Raw genomic sequence first — 20,804 nt, 5'->3', positions numbered from 1 at the left:
GCCGCGTAAACGCACAGCGGCGGACGATTATCTTTTATACGCGTATTCACTGCAAGCGCACGCGCCGCCGTTGAATGGTTATTTTATACGCGAACGTCGACGATGCGGCTTTGAAAACAAAGTCGAAGAGTTTTTATCACGTCATAGTCGCGTGATTAAGCAACGACGAGAGGTATATATTATCGGGAGGGTAAAACGCGGCCGAGTTGAGCTATTCCAACACCCCATCTAACGTCTAACTCAAAGGGTGAGAGAGAAGGTGGGAATTAGTGGTTCAGACTCTGGCAGACGTCTCCAAGACGCGGCGCGCGTCTCGTCGACGCGTTATTGGTTTCTCGAAGAGCCTCACTCACTCTCGTCGTGCGGGATATGGCGAAGTTCGCTCTCGCGGTGTAATTAGACTGCTGTTCGTTACGCAGAGACGTGAGAGACTCTAGGCGGCGCGCTAGAGTTGAAAGTTTCAAGCCGAGTATTGATCTCGCGTCGGCTTCCTGCCTTCTCGATGTTGTTTACAGCTTTTTGTCGCGTTATTAATTCTATTGTTTCGGGAAAAACAGCCGATTCGAGGCGAGACTTTCCCACAAACGATTTTGACGGGCTTTTATCTGGAACGTCAAAATTGCTTGTCAATGCAGCGCATAGCCGAGCGATAAATAACGCGCGTTGGGGAATGCTGCGAAATAGCTGCGCGCGACTGTCTATACGTCGGGTGAGTCTAACTTATTAAAGCGATGGTAATAAAATTGTTCCTACTTTACGCGCTGCTATCTCGTAAGTAATAACGGAATGACAAGCGACTCGTCTCTTAGAAAGTTGTAAATAACAATCACCCACTGCGACACACTCGTGAGACTGAAATATAACTTTAACTATCTTCGCGGTAGACGTGAGCTGTGGTTGTATTGCTGCTGTGTTATTGGCGTTATTGGATAAAAGTCGTTTTATCGCTTTGGAATCAAGTGTTTGTTGTTGGGGAGAGATGAATCGCTTTATTTCGTAAGCTCTCAACGAAGCTTTTTGACGAATAGTTCCATTAGATTTAACAGTTACCAGAATCATCAAAGAGAAAATTCATCGGAGAATCGAACGCTATTATATCGCATAAAAGAAATCACGACTTTCAAAACGAGATAAATTAACAAACTCAACTCTAGAAAACCAAGTATACTTTCAATATTCTCCATAAACATCAAAACTCGCGGAATTCTTAATTTTCTCCAATAACCTCAACCAAGAAATCGCTTGCTTCAAAAAATTCAACACACACGCACATAGACTCCATCCCGATACATTCCAGGATAAGAAGTCAATTTCTCCGGTCTCGCCATAAATCTGCGGTCTCTCCCGGTTTTTCCGCGCACGATCCCGCTCACGCACGCGCCTGATTTCAAAGAACGCTTACCCACACACACAAACCTCGGAAAATAAAAGGGGAAGCTCTCCGCACACACATACCCGTATAATATAATAGGGGAGAAGCTCACGCTTTCGCTTGTCGAACGGCCCGACGATAAATCACTCGCGCTGATAATAATTCAGTGAGCACGTCCGCGGCCATTTGTTTCTCAAAGCGCGCGCGGGGGTGACTGTTCCGCACCTGATAAGGGCCTTTTTTAAAATCATCACATCACGCGGTCGATTAATTTCGGGAAAGGCGCGCGCATCAGTCGTAAATACACAGAAGCGGGGATGATTTATTCCAACCGCTCGAGTCTTTTGTGTGTCCGCGATTTATCGAAAATAATGGTGAACACAAAGTCAACAGCGATTTTCGAATAATACGCATGTGGATCAACGCTGTGTGGTATACTACGATGGAAGCGAGTGATAAGCGCAGGGATCGTTACGGGATTTGATTTATTCGCAATTATATTCCGCTCGCGCGGAGCCCCGTGAATTACTGCGCGGCATTGGCAAAGTCAAAAGTCAGCTCTCTAGCGCGCGAGTTTTCAACTAGAGGAACAGAGAGATGAGCCGCCGGCGCTGCTGCGAGACAGACCGATGATAATAATATGCCTGATTTACGGCGCAGATGGACCGACGTGTTAAGTCCTGAGAAATAGGCCAATAAAGTAGTAGTGTGTGCGCCGAGATTTACTCGATGCTGTGCGCGCTTGAAATCCACTGTAATTTTCTGACCAGCGATTCGCTCGTAAACGTTAATGCCTCTCGCGGATAGTCATTGTTCTCCGGCAAAGTTTGGCACTAGCGCGAAAAGGTGTATAGATCGACGATATACACCCGGTTCGATGATGCGTTCGAAGCTTGATATACGAGTGTAGGATGCTTTACGGCGCTGCGCTTCGCGCTTTATTATTGACTGCCGGGGATTCGCGATGAGATTTGTGCGGCCGTAAATTTTTACGATGGAATTGGCAGCTTCGCATAAAACACAATTTCCAAACCGAGCAATCCTGCTGTTTCGATCAATAAAAGCTCACACACCCCCTAATATCAACGAAAGCATAAACAAACTCTTGACTCCAACCGCAGGGACTCTAAAAGTCCGAAACTCTGTTCCAGGTCCACGAACGCGACGACCAAAGCGCACGGCGGACCGGCCACCAGCGGCGACCCCTGAAGAGAAGCGACCACGTACAGCTTTCAGCGCGGAACAGTTGGCAAGGCTTAGGGACGAGTTCACGGAGAACAAGTACCTCACGGAGCAGCGCCGTCAGACCCTGTCGAAAGAGCTGGGACTGAACGAGGCCCAGATCAAGATCTGGTTCCAGAACAAGAGGGCCAAGATCAAGAAGGCCAGCGGCCAGAAGAACCCGCTGGCCCTCCAGCTCATGGCACAGGGTCTCTACAACCACTCGACGGTGCCGCTGTCCAAGGAGGAGATGGAACAGGCCGCCGAACTCCAGGCCAAGTGAACGGCTAAACCAAAAAAAAGGGAGAAACGCGTGCGCGTCAATTTTCTCAGAGAGACTCGTGTGCGCGTGTTGAGAAATTTTAAAATTGCGCGAGACAGTTCCTGATGTATAACGTTTAACGCTCGAAACTGCATTTCACGATCGCGCGGACGTCTTAGGATTCGTTATTTTAGTCTGATTGTGTGTGCGCGCGCGTGTGTGTGTGTGCGTGTGTTTGTTGGATGTATACGAGTCAGTCGCTGTATAGAGGTGTTTTTAGGTATTATTTATGATTTTGAAGGACGACGCGAGAAACGAGTGATATACATATATATGTTGATTCGGATAAATTATGTATACTAGGCTTGCGATTCCTTCGTTCGAGATATGTTACCTCAGACTTCAAAAGTTATTGTGTAAAAAATTTTCACGAGTTGTATCGATATTATACATATATATTATATTGTATTATGTATACCAGTGCCATTTTTTCATTATCTTGCTGTATAAAGAACCATCTCACGATTGTTAAGGACAATTTACATTGCTTGTGTGTATTGATATGAGATGAAGGTTTCGTAATCTCTCGTTAGTAGAAATCTGTTCTCTTACTTCGATCCGTATACAAACAATGTATGGATGCATATTAGCTATTGTACAAAATTTGTTTTTGATCGCGTCCACGCGAGAGCTGTAAGTGTATAATGATATAATAATTTGGTGATGTCAGAAAATGATTCCTCCATCTCTTGGTGACTGATTTTTTCAGACATGCTACGAGACAATAGAGCGAAAAATAGGCAATTAACAATATCAAAACCTGCAATAACAATGTAACACCATACTTGGTACTACTCTTTTTCAAACGCCAGCATAATATATTACGCAGATCTTCGCGTCAACAAGATGAACGGGGATGTTTTCTGTGACAGAACTGAATTTCATCGCATATAACAATAACAAAAAGTGCGAGAAAGAGAGCGCGATTTTGTTTCGCGCGCGACGTGTGTAGAAATTCCGTTATGTATCGTAATTTATTGTAAAATAATGTAAAATAAAAAAATTAAAGAGCAGCAAACTCCGAGATAGCGACGATGTATAATTGCGATGTGCAATAGAAACCTTATAAATATTAATTATATAGCAAAGTACCTAAATGGAGGCCGGTCCATAAAGCCGACTATATAATATACGAGCTCGACGACGACGACGAATATCGACGATTCTTACATTATATAAGATTATCGAAAAAAATTACCTGTACATAAAAAACACACGCCGCGATACTGTGCGCGGTGTCATTGCTTATAGACTGTTCGAGATAATTTAGTTATTTATTTACCGAATATACATAAAATAAACAAGAGATACAAGAGAGGAGACGAGACGTACTCGCGTATTAAAGAAAAAGATTACACGTTCGCTCGGAAACTCGTGCGTGTAAAGTAAGATTATTTAAAAAGTGATTAAATATTCCCAATATGAAACTGACACTCGCTATTTTTATTTACAACATACACCCGCACAATTCCTTCAACCTTCCAAGAAAGCGCCAAATTACAAATGTCTATCGCGATAAAGCAATTTCCACGAGAAACTATCAGAGGCCGATCGATAGTTTAAATATTTAACTTATCCAACCGCACAGCCCAGGATTCTCCTCTGTAATACCAGCCGCGTATAAACGCATCGCGTCAAGGTAAGTGAATTACTTTCCACCCCTGCAGCGTCGGGGGAGTGTATATAGAGTCTCTCTATACACTGGGCAAATCTAGCGCTAATAATTCTTTCCTCGAAGAAAGAGAGAGAGAAAATCGCAGTGTGTCGAGGGGGAGTCAGTATAGTAGCAGCTGTATATAGGAAAAGTGTGAGAGAGAGTGTGTAGGGCGGGTCGATTGGCCGCGCGTGCGCATACCGGCTGTACGCGATATCAATTGATTTACAGTCGAAAGGTGGCCATCGCTGATATCAAGCTTCCAGCCACGCCCACGTCTACCTACGCCGATAGGATAGCTCTTTCTCTCTCTCTCTCTCTCTCTCTCTCTCTCTCTCTCTCTCTCTCTCTCTCTCTCTCTCTCTCTCTCTCTCGGATATACCTCACACCTCATTTAACCCATAAGCGCGGGCGACCGGCAGCGGAACTTTAATCTCCGGCTTAGAGCCTATAGAGCGTGTAGTATGGCTATGTGTATATCCTTCGGACTATTTTCTGCGTGAATTGAAAAAGAGGGCATTCGAGCGATAGAATTACGTCTGGCCTCGTGACTGCGTGTGTGTGTATGAGTGTGAATTGACCGCGTGTGTCACTGCTGAAATAGTAGGATAAAATGCTTATCGGCGAGGATGTATTGCTTAATGGTATAGATCGACGCTTGTTGTGATTAATGGTGTTTGGGTAAATGCGTGGTGTAAGCCTGGATTCGTCAATTTGATGCGAATAGTGCGTGGTCGAGCTGATTTATTTTTTTAATTGCATTGTTGTATTTATAGGAGAAACTGGCTGTAGGGTTGCATATTCGTGATGTATGATAATGTCCGCTCCTTGTTTTTTTAATTTTACTCGGCAGTTGAAGTGACAAATGATTATCGATATTTCGTAATTATCCGCGACTCTGACAAATCGTTCGGGTATTTGCATATTAGATTCGCATCGAGTGTATACTAAGATACAAATAGCTGCGTTTTATAACTAAGACAAATAATCCATAATAACTGTCCAAATATTCTATACTGCGTTTGAATTTTCAGGATAGAAGAAAGTTTAATCGAACTACTTTTCAAGCGATTGTGGCTTGAATTACAGTTTATGAAGATTAAATATTAGTATATACGTAAGTTGTTCGTATGCAACCGCGAGAACAAATTATGGAGCAACTTTTATTCGTTTTGCATTACAAGTTTTTCAATTTTATGGAACAGCTATATACATTCCAAATAAAGTAATTAAATCACAAAATTATTCAGTTTAAAATGATAGCTTTAAAATAAAGTGCCCTGCACTTTTTTCTTTTTTCAAGGCAACACACACTCATGATTTATAGACTATCTAGTTTCAAGGAATGTGCAGACCCACACACATACCTACATAATAACACAATATAACAGAAACCTTTTCTACGATCAAAATTCAGAAAAACAAAGCCAGCGAACAATCGCCTTGATAAATGGCAGCCGTGTATCAAGAAGGCGCTATAACAAGGCTTTCGTACAGTCGTCAAGAATTAAAAAAAAAAGATACCAGTTCGAAATATATCGCGCACAAGAGAAAAGCATCTTGTAGGAATATTTCGTCCACCTACGAGTCTTCCACAAGACCGATACCCTGTTACCAAAAAGTGCATAATTAATAGCGGGTATTAAATTACGAGATAATCGACGTACAGCAGTATAGACGGGCTCTCCGGTCTGTGTAAGCCAAAGTCAGTGCCTAACTTCCGGTTGTTGCTTTCGAGAAAAGGATGGCTCCTCGTCAGAGCGAGAGATATCAGGTATCGAGAGAGCCGAAGGAGACAGCGATATTTCCAACTGTCAGGCTTACAGGCTCCTCTCGAAAATGGAGATAATCGTGAGGATATGCAGTGGAGAGAACTGATGACAGTAGCAGAATTTTAGTTTCCTCTTTTATAGATGTCCTCCTATCGCTCACGGACCTACGCGGAGATGGACATTCTATTTTCGGTAGGAGAGACAAAGTACTTTATCTTGTCCTACAGTATCGTCTCTCTCGATCTTTTTCTTCTCTTATTTTTTTAACCGCGCTTCAACATAGTGGAGAAAATATTCTCGTTTCTTATCGTTCGCTTCTCATTTCGAACAGCGATTTTTAATGGCGAGCGCTTATATATTTATTTAGCAATATGACTAATCGATCGAATATGATAATCGATACGTTCGACGGAGAGTTTTGATGAGCAACTTATTAACGAGGAGATTCGCATTAATTCAGTCGCGCGAGCGCGAGAGCGAATTGATAGTCGAGCATTAAAATAACAAATGCAATTTTTCTAATCTGAAGCAGCGGAATATACCAAGATAAATCGACGAACACTTTGGGATTCAAATCGTCGACGATAAAGCAAAAACTCCAGAGCCGAATCTAGTTTTGACGCTGAGAAATAGCTGAATGCGTCAGTCGGAAATCGAGGGAATAATTAAAATGATGAATACGTGGGCAGCTCGAAGAAGAAGAAGAAGGAAAGAGAGTCGTATACGGTGTAAGGCTATATCTGTGCTCTGCGGCATTCCACTCATTCCTTGAGGTTGACGCCTCGTGTGTCCGAAACTGTATAATATGTCTCTTTCAAACAGGAGCCTCTCGATGAATTAGGGTCTCCTCGTCTCGCCGTCAAAGCTCGGACCTAACTCATTTCTCAAGAGACAATCGTCACTGCTCCGCTCTTCGCTCTTCTCTCTCTCTCTCTCTCTCTCTCTCTCTCTCTCTCTCTCTCTCTCTCTCTCTCTCTCAAGGCTTGACTCGCTTCTATCGACTCGAATCTCTCATTCTCCAGCTCTACTCTCTGTGTGTGTACAATATACGCGAGAACACGCTCTGGACTCGAAACTAAATACTCGAGAGATCATCTCAAGGGCTTTCTCACGCAATGATTCAACAGACTTGCCTGTCAAAACATCAAATTTACATCTCTATCCCGCGCGAGCACGGTTTGCAAATAACGCTTTTTTTCTCGATCCTCGCGCTCGTGTGTAGGCTATTGTCTGGCCCTTTGTTCGCTGTAGTGGGCGAAAACGTCTGGATGAACGTGATTTTGTGATTTAATTTGTTTGCTCTGTAGCATGGTTGCTTTATGCAAATAAAAATTTACTGACTCGAGTAACGTGTCTATTCCTTTCTGAAGATTTCGAATCAACAATTTAATATGAAATTGAAAATAAATTTCACTTACCTTTGACCAATACGTTGACGATGATAATATGTAGGTACAGAGGTAGTATCCTGTAAACAAAGAAAACATAAAATGAAATTTATTGAAATGAAAATACAGGAATCAGGATATACTAAAAATAATTAACAGACGCGTATCATGTTTCAACAAAACCATCTCACTAAATCTCCACATCCCAACCGCGAGTCGAATCGGCTGACCCCATCCCATACCGCAAGCGATCCGTAACAACAGTATACACAGAAATGGGCATTTGTAAGTAAAATAAGTCAAAAGTAAGATCCATCAGTCTCCCCGTATACAGCATCGCATAGCACAGCATCTCCCGATAATACCACACGACTCGCCTCGCGCATAGCCCAGCACAGGTCCAGCCGAGATCCTCGTGGTCGTCGTTCTCTCGCACGAAATGTATGGAAACGAGCGTTGGTCAGTGACTAATAATCGCGCTTGCCAAGCAAGGTCCGATTAGCCAAGCCATTGCAGCAAACCCTACGTCCAATACGTCGCTGTCAGATTAGCATCGCGAACTTGACAGACTCGCGCTTCTGTCTGTCAGGAAGCCTCTCGCGGGGTCAAACTACACTCGCGCTCGCGCCACAGAGATCCATAGCGGCGATTGTTGTATGCTCTTTGTCCTGGAATCCTTACAAATGATTCCGAGAGAGAGAGAGAGAGAGAGAGAGAGAGAGAGAGAGAGAGAGAAAACATTCCTGGCAAGGGTCAAGGCTCACGTATAAACATTTTTCTCCGTGTCGAGTTCATTTTCCTTCGAGGAAAACAAAGCTGATGCATTGAAAAGTCAATCCGAGAGTGCGTGGGAGAAAAGTAGACCGGCGCCGATCACGAAAGTGATCCCGAAAATTCCTGAGCGATCGACGCCAGGATTAAAGCCTCTACTCGGGATAATAACTCGCCCGAGAGAGTGTAGATCTCCAAGGATGATCGTAGCGCTGCATTAGTCGGGGATACGGTAGCCGATGTCGATGAATGTGCGGCCGTCACATCACACGCGAACACACAAGAGAGAGAGAGAGAGAGAGAGAGAGAGAGACTCGCTTGAGAGAAAGAAGGGAAGATCTGATGCTGACGGGTATTAAAATTAATGGTCAGCTTCGTACGCTGACGTGTCACCTTATACCTCCATGCGTCATTTTGATTGACCAATAAATTATCTCAAGAGGAAAGCTGCAGGAGCTGCATGTCTGTATACGTGCTCACAATTCGTTGGCCGAAGCGCATCAGCGCAAAAATACACGCGTGCGAGATTTCAATGCGAAATTCTTCGCGAGCCGGCGCGCGGCTCTTCTTGTTCAATAGCGCGATCGCTGTGACTGCTCGGCGATAACGAGATGAGAATAACGTGGGACCAATTGCATCGATTCGTCTTGTGCGTTTTCATCAGTATCGTCTCGTATATCCTCTGGAATATTAATGAACTTTTTAATACCTTGAGAGCCGGCGGGATACAGCCTCCTCTTTCTCTCAGCTCAGCGGATAGAGCTGTGAGAGAACCTTACTTAGAGCCGAGCCATATGTGTTTGGATTCGTAACTTGTCCGAAGGCGCGGATGCGTAAAAATTAACATGACACTGCGAAACTAAATACCCGTATAGCCTGACTGCGCTGCTCGCGATGATAAGCCATATGATACACGCACTCGGAATCTGTCACAAATGCCGAATCCCGAGGATCTCCTCCTATCTCACTTAATTCCCCGGTGTGCTGCGGGGACGGTTTAAGCTATCGTCTTACCTGCAAAGTGGTTCTGGGATATTTTCAAAGTGAAGCTCCGAGGTGATTATTTTTATTGGATGATAATTTAAATTTAGGGATTGTTTAAGAGTCACCACCTCTGACTTAACTCGAAGCTAACACACTCACCCAAAAAGTCCCCCATTAATCCCCCAATAAATTGATTCAAACCACCGTCTATACACCTCGAAAATTAGAGGAACTAGCGAAGAATCCCGAAAAAGAGGTATCGAAAAGCTGCCACTGGAAGCGCCCCGAAGACACTTAACAACTAGCCAGATAACGACCATAATTTTCCAATCTCTCTTTCTCTCCTTTCGTTCACCGCCAGCAGCAGCAGCAGCAGCATCAGCGCACGAAGGAAATCGCGAGTCGCGCTTGCGCGCAACCGCGAATTACTTTAACGACCACATCCCACCGCAACTGGCGCGTATATACATCGCTGTATATTCGCTAATGGAAATAGAATGATCGGTACACTATACACGAGTATGAGTCTCAGAGTACAACTCTCGGAGAGGATGAAAGAGCATCGATGACGAGGAGGAAAGAGTCGGCCTGCTGCTTACTCTCGGCGCAAATCGTGAGGAAGAGAGAGAGAGAGAGAGAGAAGGGCGAATATAAGGTATGGTGGGGACAAAAGTTGCAGTAGTAGTGGGACAGATCGTCGTCGTCGTCGTCGTCGTCGTCGTCCGAGTGTAGTACGTGCGGGGAGGGAGGTGTGCTGGGGATATCCGAACGCCGGGGACCACACACGACGCTCCGCACGCGTCTGCGCGACTCTCGGTTACATTGCTTAATTGTAAACGGCCCAGGGGCTCTCAGATCGCGGATCCCTTTTGTATTCCTGAAGACTCTTGGCGCGCTTTTTTTCATCTTCTTTCTAGAGATGCTGTACCGAATCCACATCGACACACACATACACGTATGCATCGAAGAAACGCGACCGAGACGAGAGAGACCGCCCGGAGTAGCAGCGAGTCTTTGATCAACGGCTTTAAAGCATATTTCCGCCGGCTGCTGTCTCTTCGCGCGTTTACGTACAGTATAGCACACGCACATGTGCGTGCAATTTTTCGACATCGCGCGCGCGCGTCAACGAATCCGACTCGTGAAATTGTCTTTCCTCGTATACGTTATAATATACGCGATATGCCAGGCGAAGAAGAAGAAGAAGAGAGTCGAGTGTGTGTGTGTGTGTGTCTTATCTGAAAGGTAATTAATTCCATCGATCTTTATCGCTCTCTCGGTGCAGGCGGTTTCGACTAATTAAAGCCCGACGCCGCGCGCCTTTTCACATTTATGAGGGTTTGTCCTTGCCGCTCGCTCTGTTCTTCTTCTCTTCTCTTCTGCTCCCTTTTTCGTTCCCGGCCGACTGTTTTTTTATTTTTTCTCTTCGCTTCCATCCTTTCTTCGTCTCGCTCTCGTTATGGACTAAAAAATATCATTTCTAACGTTACGCACCACTGCAGCATTCTTCGAATTTCAACGGCGCCTCTTAGCATGATAATAGGCTTACGTAAGAGAGCGAGCTTTAGAAAATGCCTTTATAGACACCTTGCGAGAGCCGAGGCCTGATGTGTTATACAGCCTCGCGCGGCCGGCTAATGAACCGCGAAATCGGATTTACACCTTGGCTTCTCTCGGGCTCGAGCTTAGAGGCTAGAGCCGTTCGGATGTATATCGATTAACGAGTTCGGGAATTTGATGATTTTGCATGATAATACACGCGCGAACGGAAAAAAGCTCTCTCTCACGAATAAAGCGCGACCTGATCCCCGCGGATCCGGTTTTTCGCGTTCGCTTCCGGGAATCGATATATTACGATGTTTATGGCGAAGAAGACCAGACCGTTCGACGCCGGATCTAGAGAACTCGTTTCTCGCGCGATGTGCACGTGTATACCTATATACTTTTGACGCGTGGCGCGTACTCGAGCTACCGCTGTTTTTTCGCGGCGTAATTTTTTTATAACATTTTAAAAAAGAATTCGTTCCTACAGGAATCCCAGAGGGCCGCAAGCATATTGGAGTCGATGGAGCGTGAGTTATTGTCTACTACAGGCCAGAGAGAGAGAGAGAGAGAGAGAGAGAGAGAGAACCGAGTGATCTATCGTCACGCTTGCCGGAGCGCGATAGCCCAGCAAGAGAGAGAGAAGCGTATAACACGCGCGCGCGCGCATCGCTTAACCCCATTACCAAGTTCCCGATGCCGGCACACGATCTCAAATACTATAGCTCCTGCGCCTTATCGCCGGAGAAACAGTCGCTCCTAATATCCCGACTTTCGTTACATCCTCTCTATTACGCCACTCTTTCGATCGTTAATCAAGCTTTCGATGAATAATTTTGCGACGTCTCTCGAATCGGACTCGACGACATGACGCTGCTAAATACGAGACTCGGGTTTTTCGCAGAGACACAAGAGCGAGCTGCTATACAACCCTTCGGGCTTTCATTGGAAGCTTAAGCAGAGGAAAGGTTGCTCCGTGATAGATGCAAACGGGCCACGCCAGCATGGGTGGGCCTGCCCTGTCACGTGAGCTATACTAGCCACCCCGAAGACATTGGCCGACTACAAAAGAGCGATATTAATCCCCGTGGATTCCTATCCGGGAAAAGGGCTGACGCGGATTCTTCTTTCGGATGTATAAGCATACTCGTGCGCGCAAGCTGCGCGGCTTATCGGATTTTCATTTTCTCTGCAGGTTAATTAGTTTGATCCCGTACCTCTGGCTAGCGAAGATAGGTGGCGCGTAAGCGTTTTCCCATTTCCCTCGGTGATAACAGCGAACCGAGTGCATATATAGAGCGTTAAGTTGCCTGTGTCGAAACTTGCTTGGGCCGCTCATACTATAACGACTATGAGAGACTCAAAATAGTATTAGAGTTTCCATAACGATCTCACTTGGATATAGTCGAAACATAAACTCATTTATGCGACATAACTCGAGATTAAAAGAAAAGAAAGAATAATATCCTTCCTACGCCGTAATACAATTATTACTCGGCGTAAAAGTAAGGCAGCAAGTTGGCAAGCTCGCGCAGTCAAGCTGAAACGGCAGCCAGCCCTTGCGCTTCAAAGGTGCCCATCATCCTGCCTTCCCATTCGTACGTGCCGACGGGTGGCTGTGCACAGGCGCCGCAGTCGACTCCTCCATCCCTACGTTCCGGCTACTTATTTTTCTACAGCCTCCGTAATAATCATATTCCATGAGTTTTACAAACGAACCAGCTTTAAGAAAAAAAAACATGTCTCTTTTTAATGAATCGATCTCCGTAACGAGAAACGAGTTCATTTTACTGTCTCTCTTCAAACTTCAGCTTCAAGGTGGTCCCGTTAAAAGCTGCCAAGGTGCCTTCAAAGTGTCTACACCGCTGACAGCCGGTACGAAAGCATCACCTTGGCCAAATACGTTGATGGCAGGAACCTTTCAGTTCCCGCATTACGCATTTGTCAGCGAGTCTCGTTATATACCTCTTGTCACCGCGACGCGTAAGCATCAGTCGGCAGCTCGTAAATATTAATACTTTTATCGCTCCCAACAGAGAAAAGATTTCGGGCTCGGGTACAAGATCGTAAAAGAATGCGAATAGTACAGGCGAGCTCGGTGTAATTGAAAAACACGGCCTTTTAAACACACACCGAGATCTCTTTCCCCCTCGGTGTTTATGCAGTCTAATGATACCCTCGAGTCGATCCATAAAGGCTGGCAAGTGGCATATTGTTTCAGAGCCGTGCCATCCTCTCTCACTCTCTCTCTCCTTCTACCCCCGAACCGTCGCACTTCTCTCCCCTCCCATATAGGCGTAGGTGACAAATAGCCGGAAAAGTGAGTGTCGTAAGTGGTGCGATATCAGTGGATTGGCCCCTGCGGGGGAGCTAGTCGGGTGTCGAGAGTCGTAGTCGTCGGCGTGCGAATGGGATGGGAGGGATTCTGCGGCTCTCTCTATGTATATACGTGTCTATAAGGGTGCGCACCCTCTGACGTGGGGCATTTGGGAGATGTTTGATTAAATAACCGCACAGATGAATTGAATCGAGGCCGATAAAGCTCGCGTGACTCGTGTTTTTCGACGACTGAGTGCTCGATACGCTTCTGCGAGAGATATGCCAGGGGTGCATTTGAATGAGAGGCAGGAGAGAAGTGGATGATAGGAGAGAGACTGCGTTGTTGTGATCGTGTGAAATGCTGGATTTGGAAGCTTTTGGTGTAATCTCGTTGGGAGGGTGGATGTTTACAAAAGTGAAGACGATTTTTCTGTATAATTTATGAATTTAAAAATACGTCAGTTCTAATGGTTTCGTGTCAGCCTTACTGTACAGCTGCGTGAAACAAAACCGTTTTGGACTGGCTCTCATCCCATCGCTCCGGCTCTCCGAGTTTCGGGCTAGAGAACATAGGTGGCGCAGCGGCACTTCCCTGTTACCCACAACTCGATCCGCGAGCCCGGTCTAGATATAGAGGTATATGCTACCTATGCCAATACACTTGGGCCACTCATGCTATAAGTGGGTACTGCATGCTCTTTCGTTTGTACATCCAATTTCTCATTTCTGATTTTTGCAAATAACTCCAACTGACTTCTTCCAACTTCGTTATCTGGATCGCGCAACAATTTTCGCCAGCGTAATCCCATCGATCGCAACGATATCCCCCGACAAAGGGGGTTACACAGACAACGGCGAAAAAAAGAAAAAAGAATAAAGGCAAAGAGGAATCTCCTAGCTACAGATATAGCAGCGAGGCGAGTTTATCCTGTGGCAGCTAGTGCAGTAGCAAAGTAGCGCTCTTAACTTTAGGAACTCGAGGAGAGAGCAGTTTTTACGAGCTCTACGTGTCTATTAGCCTCATTACCTCCCCCCCCCCCTTTGCATCGTTGGTGGGGGTAAACGACGCAACCCGTTATATTGCCAGACGCTTCTCTCGCACCCTCTTTACGCGTATAGCCACTGCGCTCCCTATCTCTCGCTAATCGCGGCAAAAATGCGAAGTAGACTCGCTGGAATTGTGTTCTCTATATACAACGCGTATAAGAAAAATTTAAATAATTCACTCGTTAACCGCGTGTTTCCGGCCGACGATCAGGCGAGTGTGAAGATCGTTCAGTTAACGGACACGTGACTCAGCGAATAAAGTGTGATGGATCTGGAAAGTTTTTAAACCTCGAAGGGCTGAGAAATCAGAAACGACGTAGGCAAAAACCTCCTCGTCGTTCTAAACTATTCCAGACGGGCAGACAGAGACAGAGGCGAAAACGAATTCTCGCACGTCTCATTCGTCCGCCTTGCATATCGATGATGTCTTTGAGATTGGATACGCGAGAGGGTGCGAGAATTCTCTTTTTTCCGTTTCGTTTTATTGTCCCTCTCGGACGAAGATTCGGCACGCTCGGGCATAGCTCAAAAATCCGACTTGATTAAATTTTTGATCAAATTACTTCGAGCTAAATAAACATGACGACGGTGTGGCGCGATCGAGGGGTGAGAGTACGTGCGTGCACTTTTCAACCCTCGACTAGAGACGCGTGAAATTCCAGCGAGCTGACACGCGCCAGTGGCGCGATTTAAAAGCGAGAGAGAGAGAGAGAGAGAGAGAGAGAGAGAAAGAGAGAGGTGGGAAAAGAATCTAAACTTTCGGTCCATTTGTAGCCAAGCGTTATTGCTTTATGTCGAGCGAGTGTGCTGTGAGCTGCTGATACGGGATTTGGCGATGTGTGTGTAGGCTTCGATTTGACGTTGCTGGGTCGACTGACTTTTTATTGATTATTACTGAAATTAAGAGCCACACGATTCAAGTTTCTACTAAATAATTGCACTTGTAAACATACTTGTTGACATTCTCCGTTCCAACAAAGCCAAAGTCGAAAGTTCGCCCCGCGATCCGCAAAATCCAGCTCCCTCAACCTTCCCTCGCCATCGACTCGGATGACACGGCAGTAAAAGCACAGCGTTAAAACAAAAAAAAAGCCGTGACTACGTCGCTCCAAAGGGGGATGAAAGCATTCAGCTTCACAGTACACTATCTACACAGGGGCTCGACTCTCATCGACTATTCCACCGACGCGCTTCCAAACGATAATTGTTCGGAACTATTTCAATCGGGCCTAATCTAGCGCATCTCTCTCTCTCTCTCTCTCTCTCTCTCTCTCTCTCTCGCTCTCTTTTCTTTCGGGAAAAAAATTAGCATGCGGCTCCCGTCAGATATACATACGTACACACCGAACGAGCCTATCTGTTTTCGGAGTCCGCGCATAATAAGAAAAAAGGAGAAAGGCGCGGCGGCAAAAAGAGGCCCCCCCGATTACGGGGCTCGTATTCTTTTAATTACCAAAGTCCTCTCTCTCACTCGCCGAAACGAAACGTTTCCCTTTTAATTGCGTGCTCTCCAGCCTGACATTCCGGAATCGTTCTCTCAAAGAATTTAATTACTGCACACGCCAGCGGCGCGGCCCAGCAGCCGACTATAGCGATGGTACCTGCATTACCAACAGTTTTGTAACGCCGAGCGAACGCGGACACGACGTTAACGTTTTATCGCGGCGCGACAATAAGCTTTCAAAAATATACGGCGCTTTTGTTTTTTTTCTTCCCGCACGATCGTTTGCTTTTATTTCGCTCGACTCGCGCGAGCGATTACACGATGTACCGGAATTTACGTCACGCGTATAAGTGTGTGTAATTTTTTAACGATGTACTGTAATATATAGAAGCGGTATTATTCTTATTTCTCGAAGGCGCACTTCCTCAAATCGCCAGTCGAGAAAAATTATAGACGTTTTTATACTACTGCGGGCTGTTATAATAGGGACTTGAAAGGATCGCGAGCTTTTGCGTTGGATAATCCTCTGGTCAAAGGACTATACTCAAGCCGTAATAAGGAAAATGTTTAATCGCGTCTACACGCGTGTGTATAAACTTTAATGATCGCGTCGCGCATCTTATTCCGCGTAATTATGCGAACTACAAGATATGTGATATAAGCGAACTATTCGCGTGTGTAACGCGAAATTTCAGCCATACTCTCTTTTTTCCTCTCTCTCTTACTCGAGCTTAAATTATACGCGCCGCACAGGGGCCGTATAATACAATTTGGAATAATATTCCGGAGTCGTAATTCCTCGAATAAAAGCGGAATTGCAGTTTGCGGTGTCCTTATCTCACTGTGTATACCTCTGGGCGAAACCGCAGAGCCATTATTATTCCTGATACCTTATAGCGTCGCGCGCGACGGTAGCTGTGTACGTTTCTTTGTGTCACTTGCTTCTGTGAAATATCGTTTTTAATTAAAAAAAAATAAAATCGGCTATCCATACCCATCTGGTACTACTGACGAAAAACAGAAGAAGAAAACAACAAGAGCATACTCCGAGGGATGAGGAAAAAGAGGGTAGCTTCGTACATCGGGAGAAAAGAGAGAGAGAGAGAGAGAGAGAGAGAAGAAAGAAACAAAATTGCAATCGGTCGATTCCATAAGGAGGCGCGCACGCGCGCGGGGCATTAATGACCACAGAGAGAGCGAGAGAGAGAGAGAGAGAGAGCGCTTGCATTCCACGACGATCACTTTCTCTCCTCCCTTAAGGAATCCCTCTCGCGCTCTCCTTTCATCCTTCTCTCTCTCTCGCAGCTTCTTTTTCTCTCGCAGTATTCCCGCGCGCGTGCGATCGCATTGGGTGGTCTCTCGCGCGAGCTGTACAGTCGTCGTCCCCCCTCTCTCTTGTAAGAGCTGATGCAGCTCCTTCTTTCTCCCATACGTGTGTGTGTGTGTGTGTGTGTGGAGGTATATACTTTATACGTGATCCTCTCTCTCCCTCAGTGTATATGCGCCGAAGAGAGCTTTCGCTCGTCTTTTGCTTCTCTTTCGGGGACCGACACACAACCTTTATGCCCTTTATGTCCTGCGCGCGTTACGCACGGCTGAGATATGTGGAAGGAGGGAAGGATTGCCGTCGCTGCTGCTGCTTTTCGTCACCGAAGCCGTGAGCGGGTATCGGGTTGCCGATTTCTTCGAGGAGTTATATGGGCGAAGACCGATAAAAAATTATTGCTTGTTTAAGCTCCTTCTTTTGCGGAAGGATAAGAGCTTTGTGGGATTGGGAGTTTTATTTTCATATGGGGGTTCGAGGGGGAGTGTCGTGGTGATTCGAATTTCCCGCCGAGGATTTGGACTTTGAATATGTTGGGTATCAACTCAAAGAATCGAGACCTTTGAAATTAATTCAAAAAAAAAATTAATTTACTTAACTATACAGATGTATTTCGTATTTCTACATATAATTACGTAACGCCAGATCACTTTTTTCAAGATAAAAAAAATCTTTAATACCATCGCATGCGTTCATAAGCCGACTTTCCAAAGAAACGCAATTATTGACCGGAAATGGAAACACGGCAGTAACACAACCCAAGAGCCTTTCGAAACAAGGCTAGACCGCGGCATTAGAAGGCACAGCACGTGTGTGTCATCCGCGCGTTCTCGTGCGAATATCTGTTCTCTCTCTCTCTCTCTCTCTCTCTCTCTCTCTCTCTCTCTCTCTCTCTCTCTCTCTCTCTCTCTCTCCCTAAAGCGAAGCCAATCGTTTCATTAAGACGAGCGAACGCGTGCAGTATATATACATATATGGAAGCCAAAGCTGCCGGCTTTCTTGTACATATCGATGCATGTCCAATCGTCGCATCCGCGGCACTACTAACGCACTTATGTGCGACGCGCGGAACGATCGTTTTTCGACGCGCGATAGCACAGAGGGACGATGAAAAAATTAGCAAACAATGGCGCTTCGCGCGAGATGTGCAATTAACCGCTCTCTTTTCTTTTATAGCTCGTTTACATGCTTTTTGCATTATTTATTTAAATCGTGCTTTCAAAAAGCTCCACTCCCGCATCCTCAACCTAACTACCCTCTCGAGCGCACAGACGGCTGTCAAAAATCATAATCGAATAACAAAGCAAAAGCTCGAGTTCTCACAGTCACACACACACACACACGTCCCCACAGCCGCCAGTCAGTCTACTCCATAGCAAAACTCCCGTCGCGGCTCGATTCACGCGCAGCGCTTTTAACCCGAGTATTTCAGCTCGTTAGGATAACGAGGATCTAATATCGCGTTCACAGCCCGGCCAATTACGCTTTCGGCAAGCCTCTCCGACTTTCGGCGGATCCAACGAGCCGCGACTCGCTCTCTGTACGGAAGACACATCGCTACGCGTGATCTATGGCCGCATCTGCCGCAGATCATAAGCGACACATTTATGGGCAGCTAATTGCGGGAGCAGTCGCGCAGGCGCGAGACTTTTCTCCGGGCTTCTTTTTCCTTTTCATTTTGTTCCTCGCTTCCGAAAAGCGCCGCGATAAATTTCTACTCGCTGCACTGCGCACTACTTTGTCAGGCCTTAAGCGAAAGCTCGTCTCCAGTTGCGAGGAGTCGAGTCTCGTTACGCTTTGATCGACTGGTTTTGGTTAAAGCTTTAATCTTTCTTAAATTATGATAAAAAACATAAAATATTTATCATCTCGCATCAATTACATCTTTCCAGAGAGATTTTCAATTTTGCCGCCTCTCCTGAGCATTAAAAGTTAGAAGCGTTTGTAGGTTATGTAATAAAATTCGCGTTCCCGAATTCTTGTACTAGGCGACCAATCATCAATTAAAAGCTTCACAACAAAGTCCACCACTTTCATAAGATAGAACACAAACTCACACTATCCCAGTCAAAACAATATACTCCCCAAACTTCAAACTCAACGCACACGGCGGATAGCGCCGAGATAATCACTTAAGTTTACTTCCCAAGTAGTTGCGTAAAACTCCTCCCCCCTATCTCTCTCTCTAGTCACAGAAACTTCACTGTGTGCGCGCGAACGTATAAAATTATATTTAGCACTTGCGTCCAACTTTCCGGAAAGCACTCGCGCCTCGACGCGCACACACTACTCGATGACACATAAAAGACGCTTAGTCTACTAGAACGAAGCTCACTCCTATATGATGCTACCGCTGCTGCTCTCAAAGATTTTTACTGTACGCGTAGGTGCGCCTCTGCAGAGAGCTGTAAACTTCAAAGGTTCTCATCCTCGCTTCGCGGATCGTTTAGCGCGCCGCAGCTACGTTTTTCAAGCTCTGGCAAATTATTGCTGAGATATTTATTGCAGCGACGAGGATATGCCGGAAACGGGCAGCGCGAATATCGATGAAAGAACGGCGTGTGTGTGTGTTGCGAAACGTATGTAAATTTCGAGAGATTTGAGACGGACGAGTGGCCGTGCTTATTGGCGCGGATTTTAGTTTTAATGAACACGTGCTATACGAGCGTGTTTACGGCCGAGTCTGAGGAATTTTCAGCTTTGATCACGAGGCGCGCGTTGAAAAGTAGTCGTGTGCGCTGTACGAATTGTAAACTTTAACGAGCGTTTAATCCGCTTACGCGCTGTGTTCCACTGTTGTTTGCATATTGCGCAAAGCCACGATGAAAAAAAGGGGGGCTTCGAGTATAAAGAAATTCTGGAGCGAGCCGTGCATAATTCACGGCATTTTTAGATTAAAGTTTTAATTAAACGCCGTAAATTCGTCGGAAAATTCTCCAGGAATCAAAAAAGGGGTCCACTCGGTACCCCCTTACATCAATTCCACTGCTCTCGACCGTAAAATACACTATATATAGCAAAATAAAAAAGAATGCGTCGGTATACGTAGAAAAAAGGGGGGCGCAATACTAGTGCATAAAAATTTCTATCCTGACGAATGGCCCTGAGCAGGCTCGTGCGCGCTGCACCTGGAATTGCAATATAAGCTTTCTCTCTCTCCGCACTGGCCATTAATTTGCGAGCGCAAGGAGTGCGCAGGTGGGCGCGCACACACCAAGAAGCGGGAAATTTAGTGAGCCACTGGCGGACCCCTAATGGCCGCTGCTCTCGACCACAGGGCAACCCCCTATTTCTCATTCTCCCTCGTTATCTCTCTCACACCATGAGAGAGAAAGAGAGAGAGAGAGAGAGAGAGTTTCACCCCCCGCACGAGAAAGCTAGTTGCAATTACGCATCGCGCCGCAGTTAAATACAACGCGCAGGACACAACGACTCTGTAATTTATCCCCGTTTGGCTACTACTCTCTGCGCGCTAGAGGTCCGCCCTGTATATATATACACCCAGGCGGTGTGTATGGTGACCTTAAATCACTATGAATTTATTCTCTTCCGAGAATTTTATGAGCAAAAGAGGATGACGACGCGCTCACGCAGTCTACGCTGCTGCACTGCTGCACCGACCGAAATTGTTTTCTCGAGTTATA

At 45.8% G+C, this 20,804-nt stretch overlaps 1 protein-coding gene across 2 annotated transcripts in view; it reads left to right on the top strand.

The window, feature by feature from the left end:
- Positions 1–4,346, top strand: part of LOC100123902 (homeobox protein invected) — a 37,241-nt gene extending 32,895 nt beyond the window's left edge. For both annotated transcript variants that reach the window (XM_001607622.6, XM_008209161.4), the window contains exon 4: positions 2,524–4,346. In XM_001607622.6, the coding sequence (XP_001607672.2) occupies positions 2,524–2,876 (353 nt within the window). In that variant the 3' untranslated portion in view covers positions 2,877–4,346. The remainder of the gene's footprint in view (positions 1–2,523) is intronic.
- The last annotated feature ends 16,458 nt before the right edge of the window (positions 4,347–20,804 follow it).

The sequence above is a fragment of the Nasonia vitripennis genome, chromosome 5 (assembly GCF_009193385.2).
Source record: "Nasonia vitripennis strain AsymCx chromosome 5, Nvit_psr_1.1, whole genome shotgun sequence".
In the NCBI taxonomy this organism is placed as follows: domain Eukaryota; kingdom Metazoa; phylum Arthropoda; class Insecta; order Hymenoptera; family Pteromalidae; genus Nasonia; species Nasonia vitripennis.
The sequence above is the reverse complement of the archived record's forward strand: the minus strand, read 5'-3'. Positions and strand labels throughout refer to the sequence as shown.